Source organism: Ammospiza nelsoni, chromosome 3 (genome assembly GCF_027579445.1).
Source record: "Ammospiza nelsoni isolate bAmmNel1 chromosome 3, bAmmNel1.pri, whole genome shotgun sequence".
In the NCBI taxonomy this organism is placed as follows: domain Eukaryota; kingdom Metazoa; phylum Chordata; class Aves; order Passeriformes; family Passerellidae; genus Ammospiza; species Ammospiza nelsoni.
In genome coordinates, this window is record NC_080635.1 from 88,655,226 (window position 1) to 88,671,346 (window position 16,121).

Below are 16,121 nucleotides of genomic sequence, written 5' to 3' on the forward strand. Positions count from 1 at the left end.
TGAATAAACTGAGCACTTTGATTTCTGCCATAATAAAATGATAACATGTCTTCCTTTCTCCTAGTTTATAACCCTTTGGCCAACATATGAACATATGGCTTGACATTTGAAGCCACGTGAGATGATGAGTGTGTCATAGGGATGGACTTGGGTGCCCTTCCAAGCTGTGGTGGCCAGTTGTGCTTGGAGCAGCTGTGGGGTGCTGAATCTAGAGGAGGGATCAGTCTCTGCTGGTCTCTGCAGGTAGCTCTGTGTACGTGTGCCATACAGCATTATGTGCCATGCAGGTAGCATTGTTTTGTACACACTTGGGAAGGGTCCATAGGGAAACTCTGACATGTCTCTCTTAAATTCTCAGGTGTTCTAAAATGCCCAAGACATGTTAGTATATATGTTAAAAATGTGCTACAATAATAAATTCTTTAAGCAGTTTCTTGGTTAATGAGTGACTCTAGAGCTACAAGCATCCTTCAAAGAGATTAAACTAAAAAGTCTTGAGCAGATGGAAATTTGATGCTCCCTGTGTATGTGAGAGAAGTCTGGGGAAGGTAAGGATAGCCTCAGTGGTGCATAAGGAAAAGGATTTGGGAAGGCTAGCAGCCATATATTCTTAAACTTTTCCTGGAGTATTTGCATGTTGATGCTATTTCTCATGCCCTGGAAGGCCCGTGTGTTCATGCAGATTTTCCTAGGAAGCATCCCTACTGTGCTTTTCTAGTCTGGCTGGGGCTGTTATTTGTGCTAAGGTTGAAAGGATGAATCCGGGACTGGAATATATAAGAGGGCACAGAAGCTGTGCTAAGAAAACAGCATAGTGATGGTGAACACTTTGAAGGTTATTTGGTAATGCAGTTTGTCTCTGCTTCTTGGTATCAAGTTGTTCAAAAAGCTCATGTGCTCATTCTAAGGCTAAAGAAAACAGACACAATAGGATTTCAACAGTGCATGCCTGCGCTTTTGACTTGCTGGCAAAGCATGTCTGAAACTCAGGAGTGTTCCTGAAGAATCTTCTGAGATAGAAACTCACCTGCTGTGTGTTTGAAGCTACTGCTGGTTCCCTCAGACTCGCCAGGGTTGATCAAATCTTTTCCTGGATTCTCATACCACAGGTGAATTCTGTGAAGACACTGGGTCACTGAAGCATTCTTGCTTGATCACCCTAAAGTCTGGGTAGGGCTCAGGTGCTTTGCATGGAGCTCCAGTGCAAGTCTTTGCTCTGCATGAGGGAGGGGAGGATTCTGCTCTAAGCACAGTCACAAATGCCTGTGTGCTATTTTGTTCCCCACAGAACTCAGACATTTCTCTCAGGTAAGTCCTGAAAGACCCAGTGATTTATAAAGTGCAGTCTCCAAAGACAGAAAGATGTGCTTGAATGTCTGCAGTTCTTTCCTGGTGCCTCGACTGGATCTTCATTTATCTTCCCTTTCTTCCAAAGGCATGCCCTGTGTTTCAGATCCCTGTGAGCTGTAGCAGGTTGCTACCCCGTGCTTCTCATCCCCCAGAGATTTCCTTCAGTGACTCCATCCCCCCTTTTCTTCTTGCACAGCCCCTGGAGGCCAAATTCTTAGAGCTTAGGGCCCTGCTATCCTGGGTTCATTAAAATGTTAATGGCTTTTCTTGTTCTGTAGCTTCTTCTGGACAGGAGGGGCAATGCATAAAATTTCTGCAGTTAATTTAAGGCATGCTGATATTCAGGATTCTGTGTACTATGCATGTATGCTGTATTCTTGCAGAGGTGGTGCAATCCTTTTTAGTATCCCTCTTCTCCAAGAAGAGGGGTATTGTTTGCTTTTGACAAATACTAAATACTCCAAGCTCCACTCATGTGTTTTTGTCATGATATTGCATGTTCCTTAAAATGCCCTGAAGCTGTTAGTTTAACTGCTGTATTCTTACTTGAAAGAAATTTCTATCCTGCACACGCTTTCTCTTAACAGGTGTGCTGTGGAACCCAGGCCTGTTGTTCTTAATGTCATACACCTTTCACAGCCATTGACAGATTGTCAGCAGCTTGTTTTCATTCAGCTCTTTTAGCATAAAAAGAAAATCACTGTGAGCTAAGATAGTAGGAATTAGGCACTGGAGTGGCTTTCCTATCGTTCCCAGCTTCAGGAGTGCCATTTGAACCGTCCTGCTGTCCACCCCTTTCTCTGATGCAGGCTGACCCTGTTGCTTTTGTAGGAGAGGAGCTTCTTGCACTGCTGTGTCTGCCTGTGAGTTGCTGTCTATTTGTGATCAAAGCCTGGCAGGCTTTTCTGCTGCTCCTCTTGCTTCCATTGAATGTTTATACCAAGGACTTGGTGATGCTAGCCCATAGCATTGGTAATTGCTCTGTGCTGGCAGTTTTGCACTGGCTGCCTGTAGTGACTTTACAGCTGGCAGCTGGTAAGGGGACTCAGATGGTGTGGTCCTCTGTGGAAGTGGTCTGTAACATTGCAGTTTGGTGTTATGTCCAAGCCCCAAGACTCAAAACCATGGAAAAGATGCAAGTGTGAGTGCAGTGGGAGAATGAAATAGTTTTTTATCTTATTGGTAGAGAGGTTATTCCTGTTCTGTTTGCTGATTCAGCTCTTGGTGGAGCTGAGATCCATTACTTTGTGAACTGAGAAGTGATGGGTTTTGCTGTGGCACCTACTGAGGAAATCTCTGTGTGGGCACATCTTGTTAAGCTATATTTGGCTCTGCATGATGCTTGATACCAAACTCTCAACATGGTTCTTTACTATGATAACCAGTAAGAATAATACTGTTTGTTTAATGTGTACAGTTAATATTTTATACCTACCATAGCGATGAACTCTGGCTACATGATATATTAGTTGCTACCCATTTTTGTAGTTTCTGATTAAACTGAACTTACAACTGTATTGATAGTGTGCTTGTTCTGGATACAAGTCTTGAGACATGAGAATATTCTCATTTCAAAATCCTCTCTCCTCACAGTTGCCATATGCTGTCATTTATATGAAAATAATTACAGATTTAACCAAAGATGCATATGCTACTTTAGGATTACCATAACAGTAGAGATGGTTCCTCACAAGCATGTCAATAATCACTGCACTGTGTGAAGAAAGACTACATTGCTGCTACACAAGATCTGAGCAGAGTCCAAGACTTTGGAAGTCAGTCTCTAGAAGATCAGTATCCCAAGTGCTCCATGAGTCTTATTCTTAAGTTTTCCTTGCTTCCAAAATGGATCACAGTTGCAAATTTAGAAACTTATATTTTGTTTTGTCTTCAGCTCTCAAGGTGCTTGGAGAACTTTGCAAAAATGGTATTTAACTGTCCTACTTTCAGCTGCAGACAATTTGATATTTCTGCTTTTTATTTGAAGTCTGTTCTTTTTAGTCACTTTAAAACCTGATTGAAAGTTTCTTTGGAGATCTTGGTCATCATCAGGACACCACATGCATTGTGTGGTAGATAAATTTTATTCAACAAGTGATTAGAAGGCCAGGGGAGTAGGCCTTGCTGAAGGGTGGTGTAGAACCTTTGCTTCGCTGTCTGAGACTCAGCTCACTTGTTTGTAGCAGTGCCTGCACATCAGTGCTTCCCCTTCTTAATTCAGCCACCTGCTCTCCAAGGTGTGCCTGTCATCTGTACTGCAGGATCCTTCTCTTCTGCCCACAAAGTGAGCAAGTGTTCCTCTTTCCCTCTCCTCCACTGAAAACAAGATAACCAATGTTTTTTCAAACTAGATATTCTGATGGAGGAAAGGCTTGAACACTTGTTTTGGTTCAGCCTGGGCTGGTGATGCAGCTGTTGTACAGTGAAGAGATAAGCTAAGTAGGGAGAAGCACTTTTGAGTCGTCTGATCTTGTTGCACAGCCTCACATCCAGTCCCTGGATTCTGCTCTCTTGCCTGGCAGCTGCTGCTGTTGCTTTGTGCTCTTGCCTGGAGTCTGGCTGTCCACCTCTGCTGCATTTCCACAGTATCTGAGCAGAGACTTCCTCCATTAAATCCTCTTCTTCTCTGCCTGCCACCAACTGCCTTAACATGAATGTGCTGATATAGGTCTGGTGGTGAATAGCAAAACCTAGGATGCTGAGAAATAGATGGGAATTGATGCTTTCTTTCTCACGGGACAAGCAAAAGTCCTGAAGCCAGCAATCTGTGCTGGAAGGCAGTATAGTTGACAAATACATCTTTTTTGTTAACATATGCATCTCCTGGATGTTGCTTGTTTGCCTTCTGAACTGATTGGTGTGCAAGTGAGTGCTTACAGACAAACAAGATTTGCTCTCCTACTCCTGTATGGACATGTCTTATCTGATACAAGAAAGCATCCTGTGAATGCAGTTGCTGCAACCCTGGTGTGAACACCTGAAAGTGATGGAACACCCCACCAGAGACTGTTGTGTTCTGTATGGTGGTAGAGTAATTTAAGTCTGCATATAGTCTGCATATAATCTGAATAGTAACTGGTTTTTGGTTTTGTGGGGATTTGGGGGAATTTTTTGTGCTAATGAAAGCAGAGCAGACTTGGAGATAAGATAATTTTTTGCTCTTTTAGATGGCTGCTTGCTAACAATTGTGTTGCATGCTTAAGTTTTGATTTTTTTGAGTTGGGCTTTTTTTGACACATCTGATTTCTGTGACATACCTTTTCTTTGTATTATCTCCCATTTCTCCCTTGAGGTTAGTTTAAAATTTGTGCTTAAAAACATCATCACTTTAATGTCTTACACATGAGGTTTAGGGATTGATACACAAAGGAGCAGATTAGGGAAGAAAGAAACACCTCCTGCAAATGACTTTTGGACTCTGGAGCTCTGCACAGTGCCTCAGACATGTAGAAATTCTTTCTTACTTTGAAGAAGTGATGTAAAAGCGAATCTGATTTGTGAATCTGTGTCACTAAAATCAATTTGATGTCAGTAGGTTGGAGGAAGAGGAGAGCTTTATATGCTGCAGGAGAAGTAAGGTGAGGAGAGAAATTACTGGACCATGTCCTTGTGCAGGGCTTCTCATCAAGGAGAGGGAAGAAGCAGCAAGTGGTGACTGTGATTGAGAAAGAGAAGACAAATGAAATCTCATGATAGAATAATTTAATTAGAGAAGTCTAGAAGATGTTATTTTTAAATGGATTGCAGAAAAGTGGATTTTTCCATCATGGCATGTTCTGTCAGATTTAACTGTTCTTTCTGATGAGACTTTGCTAATGTATTTATGTGTGCATCTAGCAATAGTGCCTTCATACAAAGCCAAAGGAAAGCTGTGGAGAGGAGCAGGAAAAGTTGTAGGCAGAAACCTTAGGCCTGCCTCAAGTGTCAGCTGGAGTGTTAAACATCAGACAGTACACATAGGAGTGACATAAAATAAAAACTTAATTTTCTGAATAATCTAGCTTAGAGATGATTAACATGGTAATCTGCAGACAAGTTGTTAGTGCTTGTATTCACAGATTTGCTTGGGTTTCAGTTTCCATTTTATTGAGAATGTAAGATGACATGACAATGAAGTTAATGAAGAATTAGTCTGGAATAAAGTTCTCTCATCCACAGCTTCATAGGTAGAATACTAGTTTTCACAATTTTTACCCTTACTTCTCAGACTAAAAGTATTTAATTCCTATTGTCCTTGAGATCCAAGGTGGAAATTCTTATAAAAATATCTCCATTAACTCTTCTGTTCAACTCTTGACTGGCATGTATAAGTGAAAAGGCAGAATACATAAATTTGTTGTTCAAACTTGGGCTCTTGCACCTAATTCACCTGGAACTATTTTTTGCCTTGTGATCTGGTCTTCCAGTTCTTCCTTCTCTCCCCCCCTTCTTTTTTCCTCCTGTTTCAAATTTACAGCTCCTGATCTCTGTTCCTGCTGCTTGCTGCAGCTGAGAAGGATAGTCTGTTGAATTACAACATGCTGTCTGTTCAAAAATCCAGCTTGTTCTTATGTCCCTGCACAGTTTTCTTTCAAGTAACATGTCCAATATAAATGTATGTGTGAAATGCTGTTTTGTGAGGACTTTGTCCCTGGTGCCTCTGGTGTTTTGGAAAGGGATGTTTCCAGAAGCAGTGAGGAGGAGAAATGAGACATGTCTCTTCAGTTTCTTGTTAATTATTCAGTAAGGGATTTACTTGAGAAAATGCAACCTGAACCTGTTGGTGAATTTTCCTTAAAGCTTTAAAGACAAGTCTTGAAAGAACTTTATCTCTTGTGTGTTGTATATCCTCAGCTTCAGAGCCTGAAGAGGAAAATGTTATGGCCTGTTAAAAGAACCACTTATTCTCAATAGACTTTGCAAGAACCACATGACTCCTGTCACATTGTGCCCCAAAATTTGTAGCACTTCATCACAAGAGGTTGATTACTTCTGACTTCAGGGCTAGTAGCAGAGCCTTCTGGTTTTAAAAAAAGGGAAACCTGTCTGATCAATGAGAATGTCATGATCTCAGTATGGAAATGGAGGGAGAGGATGAGTAACCTTCCTCCATCCCTTTCCCCTGCCGGATCAGACCCTCGGGAGCTGCATTTGGGAGGGTGCAGAGATGTGGTGGGGACATTTGTGTCACAGCAGCCTGCTCAGCTGGGCTTTCCAGCTGGAGAGCCCTTCAGAAAGACAAACAAATGCTTGCAGCACAAATTCCCACTTGAAAGGTATTTGACAAAGTGAGCAGTTTCCTTCCATGTTTAGTAGAGGGAGGAGGGGTGGAGAGCAGGGCTGGAAAACTGAGCTTTTCCAGGAGCAGGCTTCTCAGGGATCCTTCTGAGAAGGTGGGTGGCACAGAGGAGCCCCCCTGGAAGTGACAAGAGAACCTTTAAGCTCCTAAATCACTTGAGCATTGTGGTGCTTAATGCATCCATGGACCTTCGGTGTGTGTGGGTGTATGTGTGAATAGTTGATAATGTATATTATATATGAGAAATAATCTGTGTATTGAATTGGATGGATGAGACCTGGTTTGCTGCTGATTATCTCTCCTGAGGGGTAATGCTGCATGGATTCACAGTCTTTGAGTCTAGAATGGGCTTCTTTGGGTATAAATTTGGTGTAAACTAATCAGCTGTTAAATTATATTTATGAGTTACTACTAGTTGCTAAGCAGTTAAAGGTGTTTTATGTAAAAGTGCTGTATATACCTCTTGGTGGACTTTTCACTATGACCAGGTAAATCTGGTCTGTTCTGCTGATTCTGGCTGGGGTGTATGCAGTGTGCCAGCTCCTGTGCTCCTAACACACAGTGCTCTGTGCTGCCTTCATAGCTGGAAAATATGACTGCATCCAGTAGTTGCTCCCTGAAGGACTCTTGAGCGTGGTAAACTCTCCCTGAGGAATGTGGGGCATCTCTCATATCTGAGAATTCAGCAAAGTTCTTGCAAAAATACTTTTTTGACCTCTACCCTTATACTTGAGAGTCACTCTTTGAGTAGCTCTGGTCTGGCAGCCCTGTCACAGCCCAGGACTTTCCTGGCCATTGGTGTTGTGATATTGATTAGTGTTGGAAATTATGTTCAATGTTGCAGGATGTATAAAGGATGCTAGCTGTACTGTAGCCTTTGTGTAGATGGAATATTATCAATTCTTGAAATTTAACATAGAATGCTGGAAAAAATGTGCCATACAAAAATTTTATCACTTTAAAAATAACTCTCCCAGCCATTAGAGGAAGAAAAGTGGGGGAATGTGGATTGACTGATGTAACTGTTGTAAAAATCTTCCAAAAAAAAAAAAAAGGTGGGGGGGAGAGGAGGAAAGGATTATCATCAATCAGAAGGATTTTTCGAAGTAATTTCCTTATCTAGGCAGTACAGAATTCCCTAGTGTCAAATTTACTTCTAAAGTTACTTGTACAGGGCTTGCTAAATTGTTAGCAAATTCTTGTGCAAACTGTAACAATAAACATATAAACATCAGAAGAGGTGCTTTGAATGGAGTGGGGGACACATGCCCTCTTGTATGCATGACTGCTGACTCTGATTTTGATCCACTGCTGCTGCCACAAGTTCATTTCTGCTGTCAGTGTATCTGTACTGTCACATGTCACAGGGCTTATGTTTGGTTTATGGCTGTATTATTAGCAGTGCTGCACAGTCTGCATACCAGGACATCTGGGGCAGCGTGTAAATGCAAAACATTCATCAGAGTGTAGCATTAGAAGAATCCTAGATATTTAAGTAGGATTTGAGCTGGTTATCCAGCAGTGTCAAGAAAAGTATTCAACCTTACTGTTGCTGATACTGGCAGGCATGTATATGTTAATGTCTGTAACAAAATTGAGTACTCAACACTAATGGTGAAAGGTTCTTAATCCATCAAGAGACACAAGGACTTCTTTATATATTTTAATAACCTCTGCTGCATTCCATTGGTTATGTCAGTGGTTTTATTCTGGACCGTTATCTTCTCTGCTACAATGATCACTCACTCTTGTCATATAGTAAAATGTGCCTCTTCCTTTCTCTTCCGAATTCATTTATTCAATGCAACGTTACACTGATCTTCACACGTAGTGATGAAGTATCTTAACTTGTGTTTTGCTTGAGAAATCTTTCTAAGATGCTTGACAATGAAAATGAATTCAGTAAATGTATAATGATCCTTGCTTCAGAGAGCTGCACTGAATTTTTGTCCATCCTTTTGTCCAGATAGGCAGAGGAGAGAAATGAATAGTGAAAAATAATCAAGTGAGGGGAATGCACTTTACAAAATCAGAGAATGGGTAATATTGGAAGGGAACACAGTGGGTCATTGATCCAACCTCCCTGCTCAAGCAGGATTGTCCTGTACCACAGGATTGCATAGGATTGTGTCCAGCTGATTCTTGAATATTTCCAGGGAAAAGATTCTACAGCCTCTCTGGGCAACCTATTTCAGTGCTTGGCCACTTGCACAGTGAAGATGTTTTTCCTTATAGTCAGGTGGAATTTCCTGTGCATCAGTTTCCATCTGTTGCCTTTTGTCCTATTGCTTGGCACCACCAAAAAGAGCCTGGAAACATCCTCTTGACACCCTCCCTTCAGATACTGATAGATGTTGAGGAGATTCCCTCTCAGTTGTCTCTTCTTGAGGTGAACAGGCCCAAGTCCCTCAGCCTTTCTTGTAAGAGAGGTGTTCCTGTCCCTTAACCACCTTTTGGAGCTGTTTCAGGAGCTCCCTGTCTCACACTGAGGAGCCCAGAATGTGGCACAGCTCTCCAGGTGGGGACTCACAGCTCAGTGAGTTCTCTGTCCTCTGTCCATTTGTTCAGTCTGCACCTACTGGGTTTGCCTACAAGGTTATTGTGGAAGACAGTGTCAAAAGCCTTGCTAAAGTCCAAAGAAAGAGACAATATCCATTGCTCTCCCCTCATCCATCCAGATAGTTGTTTCATTGTGGAAGGCAATAAGTTTCATCAGGTGTGAATCCATGCTGACTATTCCTGATCACCTTCTTATCATCTATTTGAAGGGATTGAGGTGAAGCTGGGAGGCCAGCAGTTCCCTTCTTGCTTTTTTTGTAGACTGGGCTGACATTTGCTTTTGTCCAATCCTCAGACACTTCTCTTCATCCCCATGACCTTTCAGAGATGATCATGAGTGGTCTGGCCATGGTGTCCACCAGCTCCCTCAGCACGCGTGAGCGTGCCCCAACAGGGCCCTTGGACTTATGGAAGTCAAGTCTGCCTAGGTGTTCTCTAACCCAATGCCTCTTGTCCATGGAAAACTCTTCCTTCCAACATTGCTTTACCCATGTCTCCTGGGTCAGAGATTATGTGAGAAAAACCTACAAAAATGAAATTTGTTTTTGCTGTGTCTGTTTGCTGTGTCTCTTCTTTTTATTGAAGAATTTTGGTCATGTAGTGACTTCATAGTCTGGGAAAGCACATTTTATTTCCAGAACAGATTCAGTAATTTGCAAATACATCCAGACTATAAGCAGTACCTATACTGTGTTTTTGCAAGTGGTATCTTATATATATTGGAGTAATTTTTTCCTTAGCTTGGGTGATTGTTGGCTTTTACAGGTAGTATCCAAGACTGTTACAACAGGAAAAGCATGTCAAAATAGTTTTGTTGAGAAGGCATATTTTCTGGGTTTTGTAGTACCTCATACAGGAGTACAAGAGAAACTATTTGCAGAATGGCAGTGAAACTGTATTTTGGGAGAGGAAATTGGTAGCATGATTAGTTTTAGAAATTTCTGCATTGAGGATTTATCTTCTGCTTTATATGTTGTGTTTTTATGTGTATATATCTTTTTCCCCAGACAAATTAGGATAGTTATTTTTACTTTAGCTTTACTTTTTGTTGTTTGCTTGCTGGTTTGTTTTTAATCAGTGAGAATGATTGTCGTGCTGAAGTGTGTATCTCTGTGGGAAAGGGTTGTGTGTGTACATAAATGCATTCTAAAGTTTGTGGATGCTGGCTTGGTTGCACAGAAATAAGTAATTCTTCATCCTCAGAAGGTTTGAAATAGAGATGTCCCTTTCAGAACATTTCCAGCTAGTTCCCAGGGAAGAATAGCATGAAGACTGGATAGTGGATGACATTTTTTACTTGCTGTTGGTTAGCCAAGTTCAGTGTCCGTATTTGTTGTTGCTGTAATGCAAGATAATAGTTCCATGTCTATTTGACTGGATTTAGATGAGATTTTAGGAAGAAATTAACTGCTGTGGGGATGATGAGGGACTGGAACAGGTTACCCAGAGAAGCTGTGGATGCCCCATTACTGGAAGTCTTCAAGGCCAGGTTGGATGGGGCTTTGAGCTACAGGGTCTAGTGGAAAGGTGTTCCTGCCTGTGGCAGGGGGTAGGACTAGGTGATGCTTTTGGTGCTTTCCAACTCAAACCATTCTGTGATTTTGTTCTGAGTTGGGAAGCATTCAAATTAGGTGCTCTTGGTGAGATTACCTGGCAAGAGATGAACCTGGTGAGCAGGTACTTTCCTCTTTTCTGTGCTTCTTTCTCCATCACACCTCTTTTGGGGAGAAAATCTGAACAAATTTCATGGGTATTCAATTCTGAGTTAGTCAAGTAGGTAGGAAAATAACTAATTCTCTTTTTTTTTCCAATGTATTTAGATCATATGTGGCTGGTGAGGTCAGTGGAAATGGCCAAAAACTTTGGAACAGAAGTCCAACCTTTACTTAAATTTTACTTTTTTAAAATTACTTTCAAAATCAATCATAAAGATTAATTTTGGCATTCAAGGAAATATAAATATTTGTTTAATTTTTAGTGACAGTAAACAGGTACTTAATCAGAAGACTTGCAGCCTATTTGTGGATATTAAGTTATTCAGTTTGCTGTAAGAGTGCCAGAAGACAATTTTATTTCTAAGATGTACTTGACTTGAGCATATATATGTGCTGTATTGAAGTTCCTTGAAAAAAAATCCACCTGTTTTCATGTACAAATATTTCTGTTTACTTCCTGGCAATCTGAAATGGTGTAGTTATGGTACTACTTATTTGCAACCTGTCACTGTAAATAAAATTTTTTAATTACTTGGCTGTGGTGTAAGGGAGGTTGTTTCTGCTCCATGAGTGTAAATTGCATGTGGAGAGGCTTGCACATTCTCTTCCTTCCACTGTTTTCCTTTCCTATGTTCTTTCTTCCACTACAGAATGTGGTCATGTATTGATCAATTCACCAGAGGTTCAGATTATAATTGGCTCTTTAGGGCAGCCCTAGCATATTGGTTGTCTGATTCTTTTGATGGGCAGAGTCTGATAAAGATCAGTCCAAGGACAGGTGAGTAGTAGGAGGATTAACATGGAGTAGGAGGGGGAAACGGGATGTGAAAAGCACAAAATGGGTCTGCTTCTATAGTTCTGTACTTGGACAGGGAGCAGTCTTGCACGTTAAAATGTCTTGAAAGATACCAAGATAACACCTTGCAGTTGTGAGTTACTTACTGACATTAAGCAATAATTTCAATGCCGATGCCATACAGTTACTGACAATTTTTTCCTTTTTTTTTTCTTCTGCAGATATTCCTGAAATACCAGAAAGCATCTCATTCTGCAGAGCACTACAGGTAGCAGATTTCAGTGGCAATCCACTGACTAGGTAACTTCACCTTCTTCTTGGTATATGATGTACCAGAATTGCAGTCCTGCTGTAACAATTATGATTTTACATAAGCCCTTAAAAATTGTGACCCAGAGCCTCTGGCAGGGACTGCAGCAAAAGTTCAGATTTAAAATAATGTGCATCCTTTTTTGGGTAGGGATGAAATTTGTTAGCCAGCCAGAAAAATCTGATTTGGTAAATCTGATTGTCTATAAAATGATTTTCATTCCTTTTCTTAAATGCATAGCAAAACCATGTTTGTACATGGGAAAGATACAGCAGTGGTTAGAGGGAATCAATTGGCACAAACCCAGGTGCCTGACGATTTAGAATAGGCTTTAGATCAGCTGCTGCAGATAATGGCTTTTACTAATGATTAAAGCTTGGACTAGCATTTCATCACCCTGCCATCAATTGGGACACAGTGACACGCAGTAACATGAGGCAGAAATGTGCTGTGTTTGTCAGTGGCTGCTGAGTCTGCTGCCAGCCTCTGTTCTCAGCAGCTGAGGTTTATGCACACTTCTAGTATGGAAGAGGAGTTTTGTTTACATTTCTCTGTTCAATTTCCTAAAGAATTTGGAATTTATCTAGTAAAGTGAGGGTGGAACTGGCAAAGAGGAGGTGATTTGCTAGTTAAAGCCTTTGAATACTATTTGGAGAACTATTTCTTGAACCAGCCGTTGCCACAGAGCTGCTTTGTGATGCTGAGCAAGTCACATAAGGCAGAGTGTTCACAGTGGGTGCTCAGTGACCTGCTTTGCTTTGTACTGGGATACTTGCAGGGCTGGCTGGCTGGGCTGCTGCAGTGCTAACAAACAGGAGTCTGTAAGAGCTTAAGCCGCTCCAGTGGTTTTGCAAGACTGCTTCTCCCACGTGTACAGCTCAGATTCTTCAGACGTGTGCTTTGAATATTGCCCATAGTGCCTCCTAAGTTCTCTGAAAGTCACATCGCTGAGCATTAAAGGGACACTTGTGATCTTAATCCCCCTGGCTCTGTAGCCTATTTATATAGTGAGGATAATAATACCACAAAAATCTGGCAAAGCAAACTGAGGCTGAACTGATGTTTGGATACACAAGTGGTGAGGGTCACTGAACAGCTTTTTTCCAGGCATCAGTTGCAGTGTATAAAGCTCAGATCTGTGTCCCCTGGTATTGAAATCAAAAGTGTCAGTAATAGTGTTCTAGTTACCCTCCTTCATTCATTCTGTGTGCTCAGTAAGGCCTGAGGCCCGAGTAATGTGTTTCCTTAAACAATAGCTGTAATGCACAGCTACTGCTTTGTGGAATTCACAAAAGAGTTTTTCAGTGATGTTGAAATAGATCTCCTAACTCTGTGTTGATAATTTAAGGGAATTCTAAAAGTTCTTGATAAAGTGGCTCCTAAGCATGTGCATGTCCTGGAAAACATCACTCCAAGCAGTCCAAGTTAGAAAGCACAGATTCCAGGAACTGTTTACATATGGTTGCCAGGTATTTCTGTGATGAGATCCAGAATTTCAGTTTTACCTATATAATAGCATGTAAGTTTTTACACTAATTTGCCCAGGCAAAGTGGGAAAGTCAAATAGTTACTTTTGTGTAGTATTCTAGAACATTTTTTTAGCCATTGATTCTTGTCTTTAATTCCTCTAAGCTTAAAAGCCAGTTGGAGATCTTTGCAATCAATGTCCTACCACTAATACAGTATGCTGCCTCATTGTCAAACTTAAATCTCTGATGAAACTGAGCATTAAAGATGGCTGGCAGACCATTTTTCCAGCTGTTTTCAGATTATTTCTGGTTTATATATTATTTATATCAGTAAAAAGCAGATGCATTTATTTATATTTATGCACATGTATAGATTAATTTTAGATATGGAAGTCCACTGCCTGCTGTAGAGAGACTAGAATAGTTCTAGTTGGAAGGGATCTGCAGTAATTATTGACTCCAGCTACCTGTTAACATCAGGGTGAGCAAAAGACAATCAAACGATTTAAGGCCCCTCTCAAACCTGTTCAGAGTCTAAATGGTAATGAGTGGTCCCAGTGGAGCTTTTGAAGCTCCATTTTGAAGATATTGAGCATCTTCTGTTAATAAGGTCCAGAATATGAAGTAGTGCATACAGAATTGATCACATGAAAACTCCCTTTCACCCCACAGTGTAATTTGCCTTTTTCCTTCTCCCCATCCCCCCTGTGCAGAGTTGTATTTTCCTGTTAATGTGTCTCCATTTCAGGTTGCCTGCAGGTCATACCATGTGCCTTGAGCTGGGTGGTGGGGAGAGCAGGAGCCAAACCAAATGCTACAGCTTGATCTTGTGTTGCATGCTCTGGGGGCTGAGCAGAAGTTGAGTGGCTGGGCCAGGGGCTTCTGCCTCTTTACCTAATTGGCCCCCTTAGCTCATCCTGTCTCTTGTGCAGCTGCAAACTGAGTTTCTTGGTATGGCCAGTGAGCAGCAAGGGCACAGGAGCCCCTGAGGGTGAGGGAGTGGAGAGCCACACCATGCAGAGCACCAGCTGGGTGATGGACCTAAAGGCGTTGGGAGCTCTCGAAGTGTTCTGCATGTGACTGCATTTTGTAGTGTAAGAGGGAAGGGTTAACATGCTGTTGTGCTGTGAACCAGCAAATGTGCAATGCTGTAACAGCAGAACATTGTCTTCACAGTGAACAGCATGTTTCTTCAAAAAAGCAGCAATTGAAGAGTAGCCCAGCAGCTAATAGAAAATGGCCATGCTATTAGCCTGTATGTAACTGGAGCCTGAATAAGATTAAAATTTAATCATTTTGCCATTTGGTTATACAGGAAAATAATAGTTAAAAAGTTTGTTATTTTTTTAATGTATTTGATTTTATTTTTCAGTTTTCTGAAAATGCTTAAAATGTTCTCAAGCCCTATAGCATTTTGAAGTTGCAAATTGGGTGCAGGGAAGGAGTGGTATATCACCTGTTCTTTGACACAGAAAAAACTTTCAAGTCCCTAAATTTTGGGTGGTTTTTTATGATCTTTAGAATTTTCATGCTAGAATCTGGGCTTTCCTCCCTCTGCGTATATTTGTTAAGAGTCTTACTCACATGGAAGTGAGTACTTCTGGAAGTCCTTGATTTGAATTAATATCTCCATAGGTTGCCTGAAAGCTTTCCTGAATTGCAGAATCTGACGTGTCTTTCAGTAAATGACATCTCTCTGCAAGCACTACCTGAAAACATTGGGAAGTAAGTTCTTTGCACTTTATTACTTTTTAATTTTTTCTCTTTATTGTTGCACTTCTTTTATAAATGATTCACATAATTGTATTTAATACGTCTATAAAATTATTTACAGGTCTATCCTTATTTTTTTCTGTTCTTTCATGTTGGAGGGATCTCTTAAAAAATTCCTAAAAAATGGCATTTTCACTTTCCATGAGCAGGTTAATGCAGAACTTGTAGTGTGTATGTGTACAGTTAAACTCTGTTCTTTAGAATTTAAAATAACTTGGAATTTTAGGTGCAAAATTAATTCAGTGTTTTGTCATGCTGATCTGACCTTTTACTTTCCTAAGTAGACCATTGATCCATTATTGTGAACATGTCAGATGGCTTGCAGCTTAGCTCAAAACCAGGCAATTGCTGGCACAAGAACAGATGGGTAAAAGCTGGCTGTGATCAGGATGGAAATTTAGAAGCTTCCTAACTAGCTGTGGGAGCTGTCTGGTTTTGAAAAAAACTTCCATGGGAGTTGTGGAGATGAAAATTCATGGAACAGCTTTTAGGATGAAATTTTATGTGTTTTTAAGATGTTTGTTCACTCTGGAAAGTAGATCAGCATTGCAAGGAGAGACTTTCAAAGTGGATTCATGTGGAAAGTGAAGTGAGCAATGTTTGAGTGCTTCCTTTTGACTGAAATCAACATCTACACTGGCAGATGGGAAATCTCTCTCCCCTTAGTGGAGAGAAGGGTGTCTTTTCCAATTTGAGGGAGAAGTAGTAGTTCCATGGCTCCTCACTTAAACATTTGAGAATGGCTGTGCTGATTCAGCCCAAAGGCTCATCTGGCCCAGCTTCCTTCTGCCATGTCCCTAAGTGGATGCCTGGTGAGGGTTTGGAAGAACAACGTGTGTGTGTGTGGGATGACTCTTTTTTCCATCCCCTG

At 41.0% G+C, this 16,121-nt stretch overlaps 1 protein-coding gene across 1 annotated transcript in view; it reads left to right on the top strand.

The window, feature by feature from the left end:
* The window catches only part of LRRC1 (leucine rich repeat containing 1), a 69,208-nt gene that overhangs the window by 17,859 nt on the left and 35,228 nt on the right, over positions 1 to 16,121 (top strand). The window contains exons 3-4 of the mRNA XM_059469138.1: positions 11,920 to 11,998; positions 15,113 to 15,202. Coding sequence (XP_059325121.1) covers positions 11,920 to 11,998; positions 15,113 to 15,202 — 169 coding nt within the window. The remainder of the gene's footprint in view (positions 1 to 11,919; positions 11,999 to 15,112; positions 15,203 to 16,121) is intronic.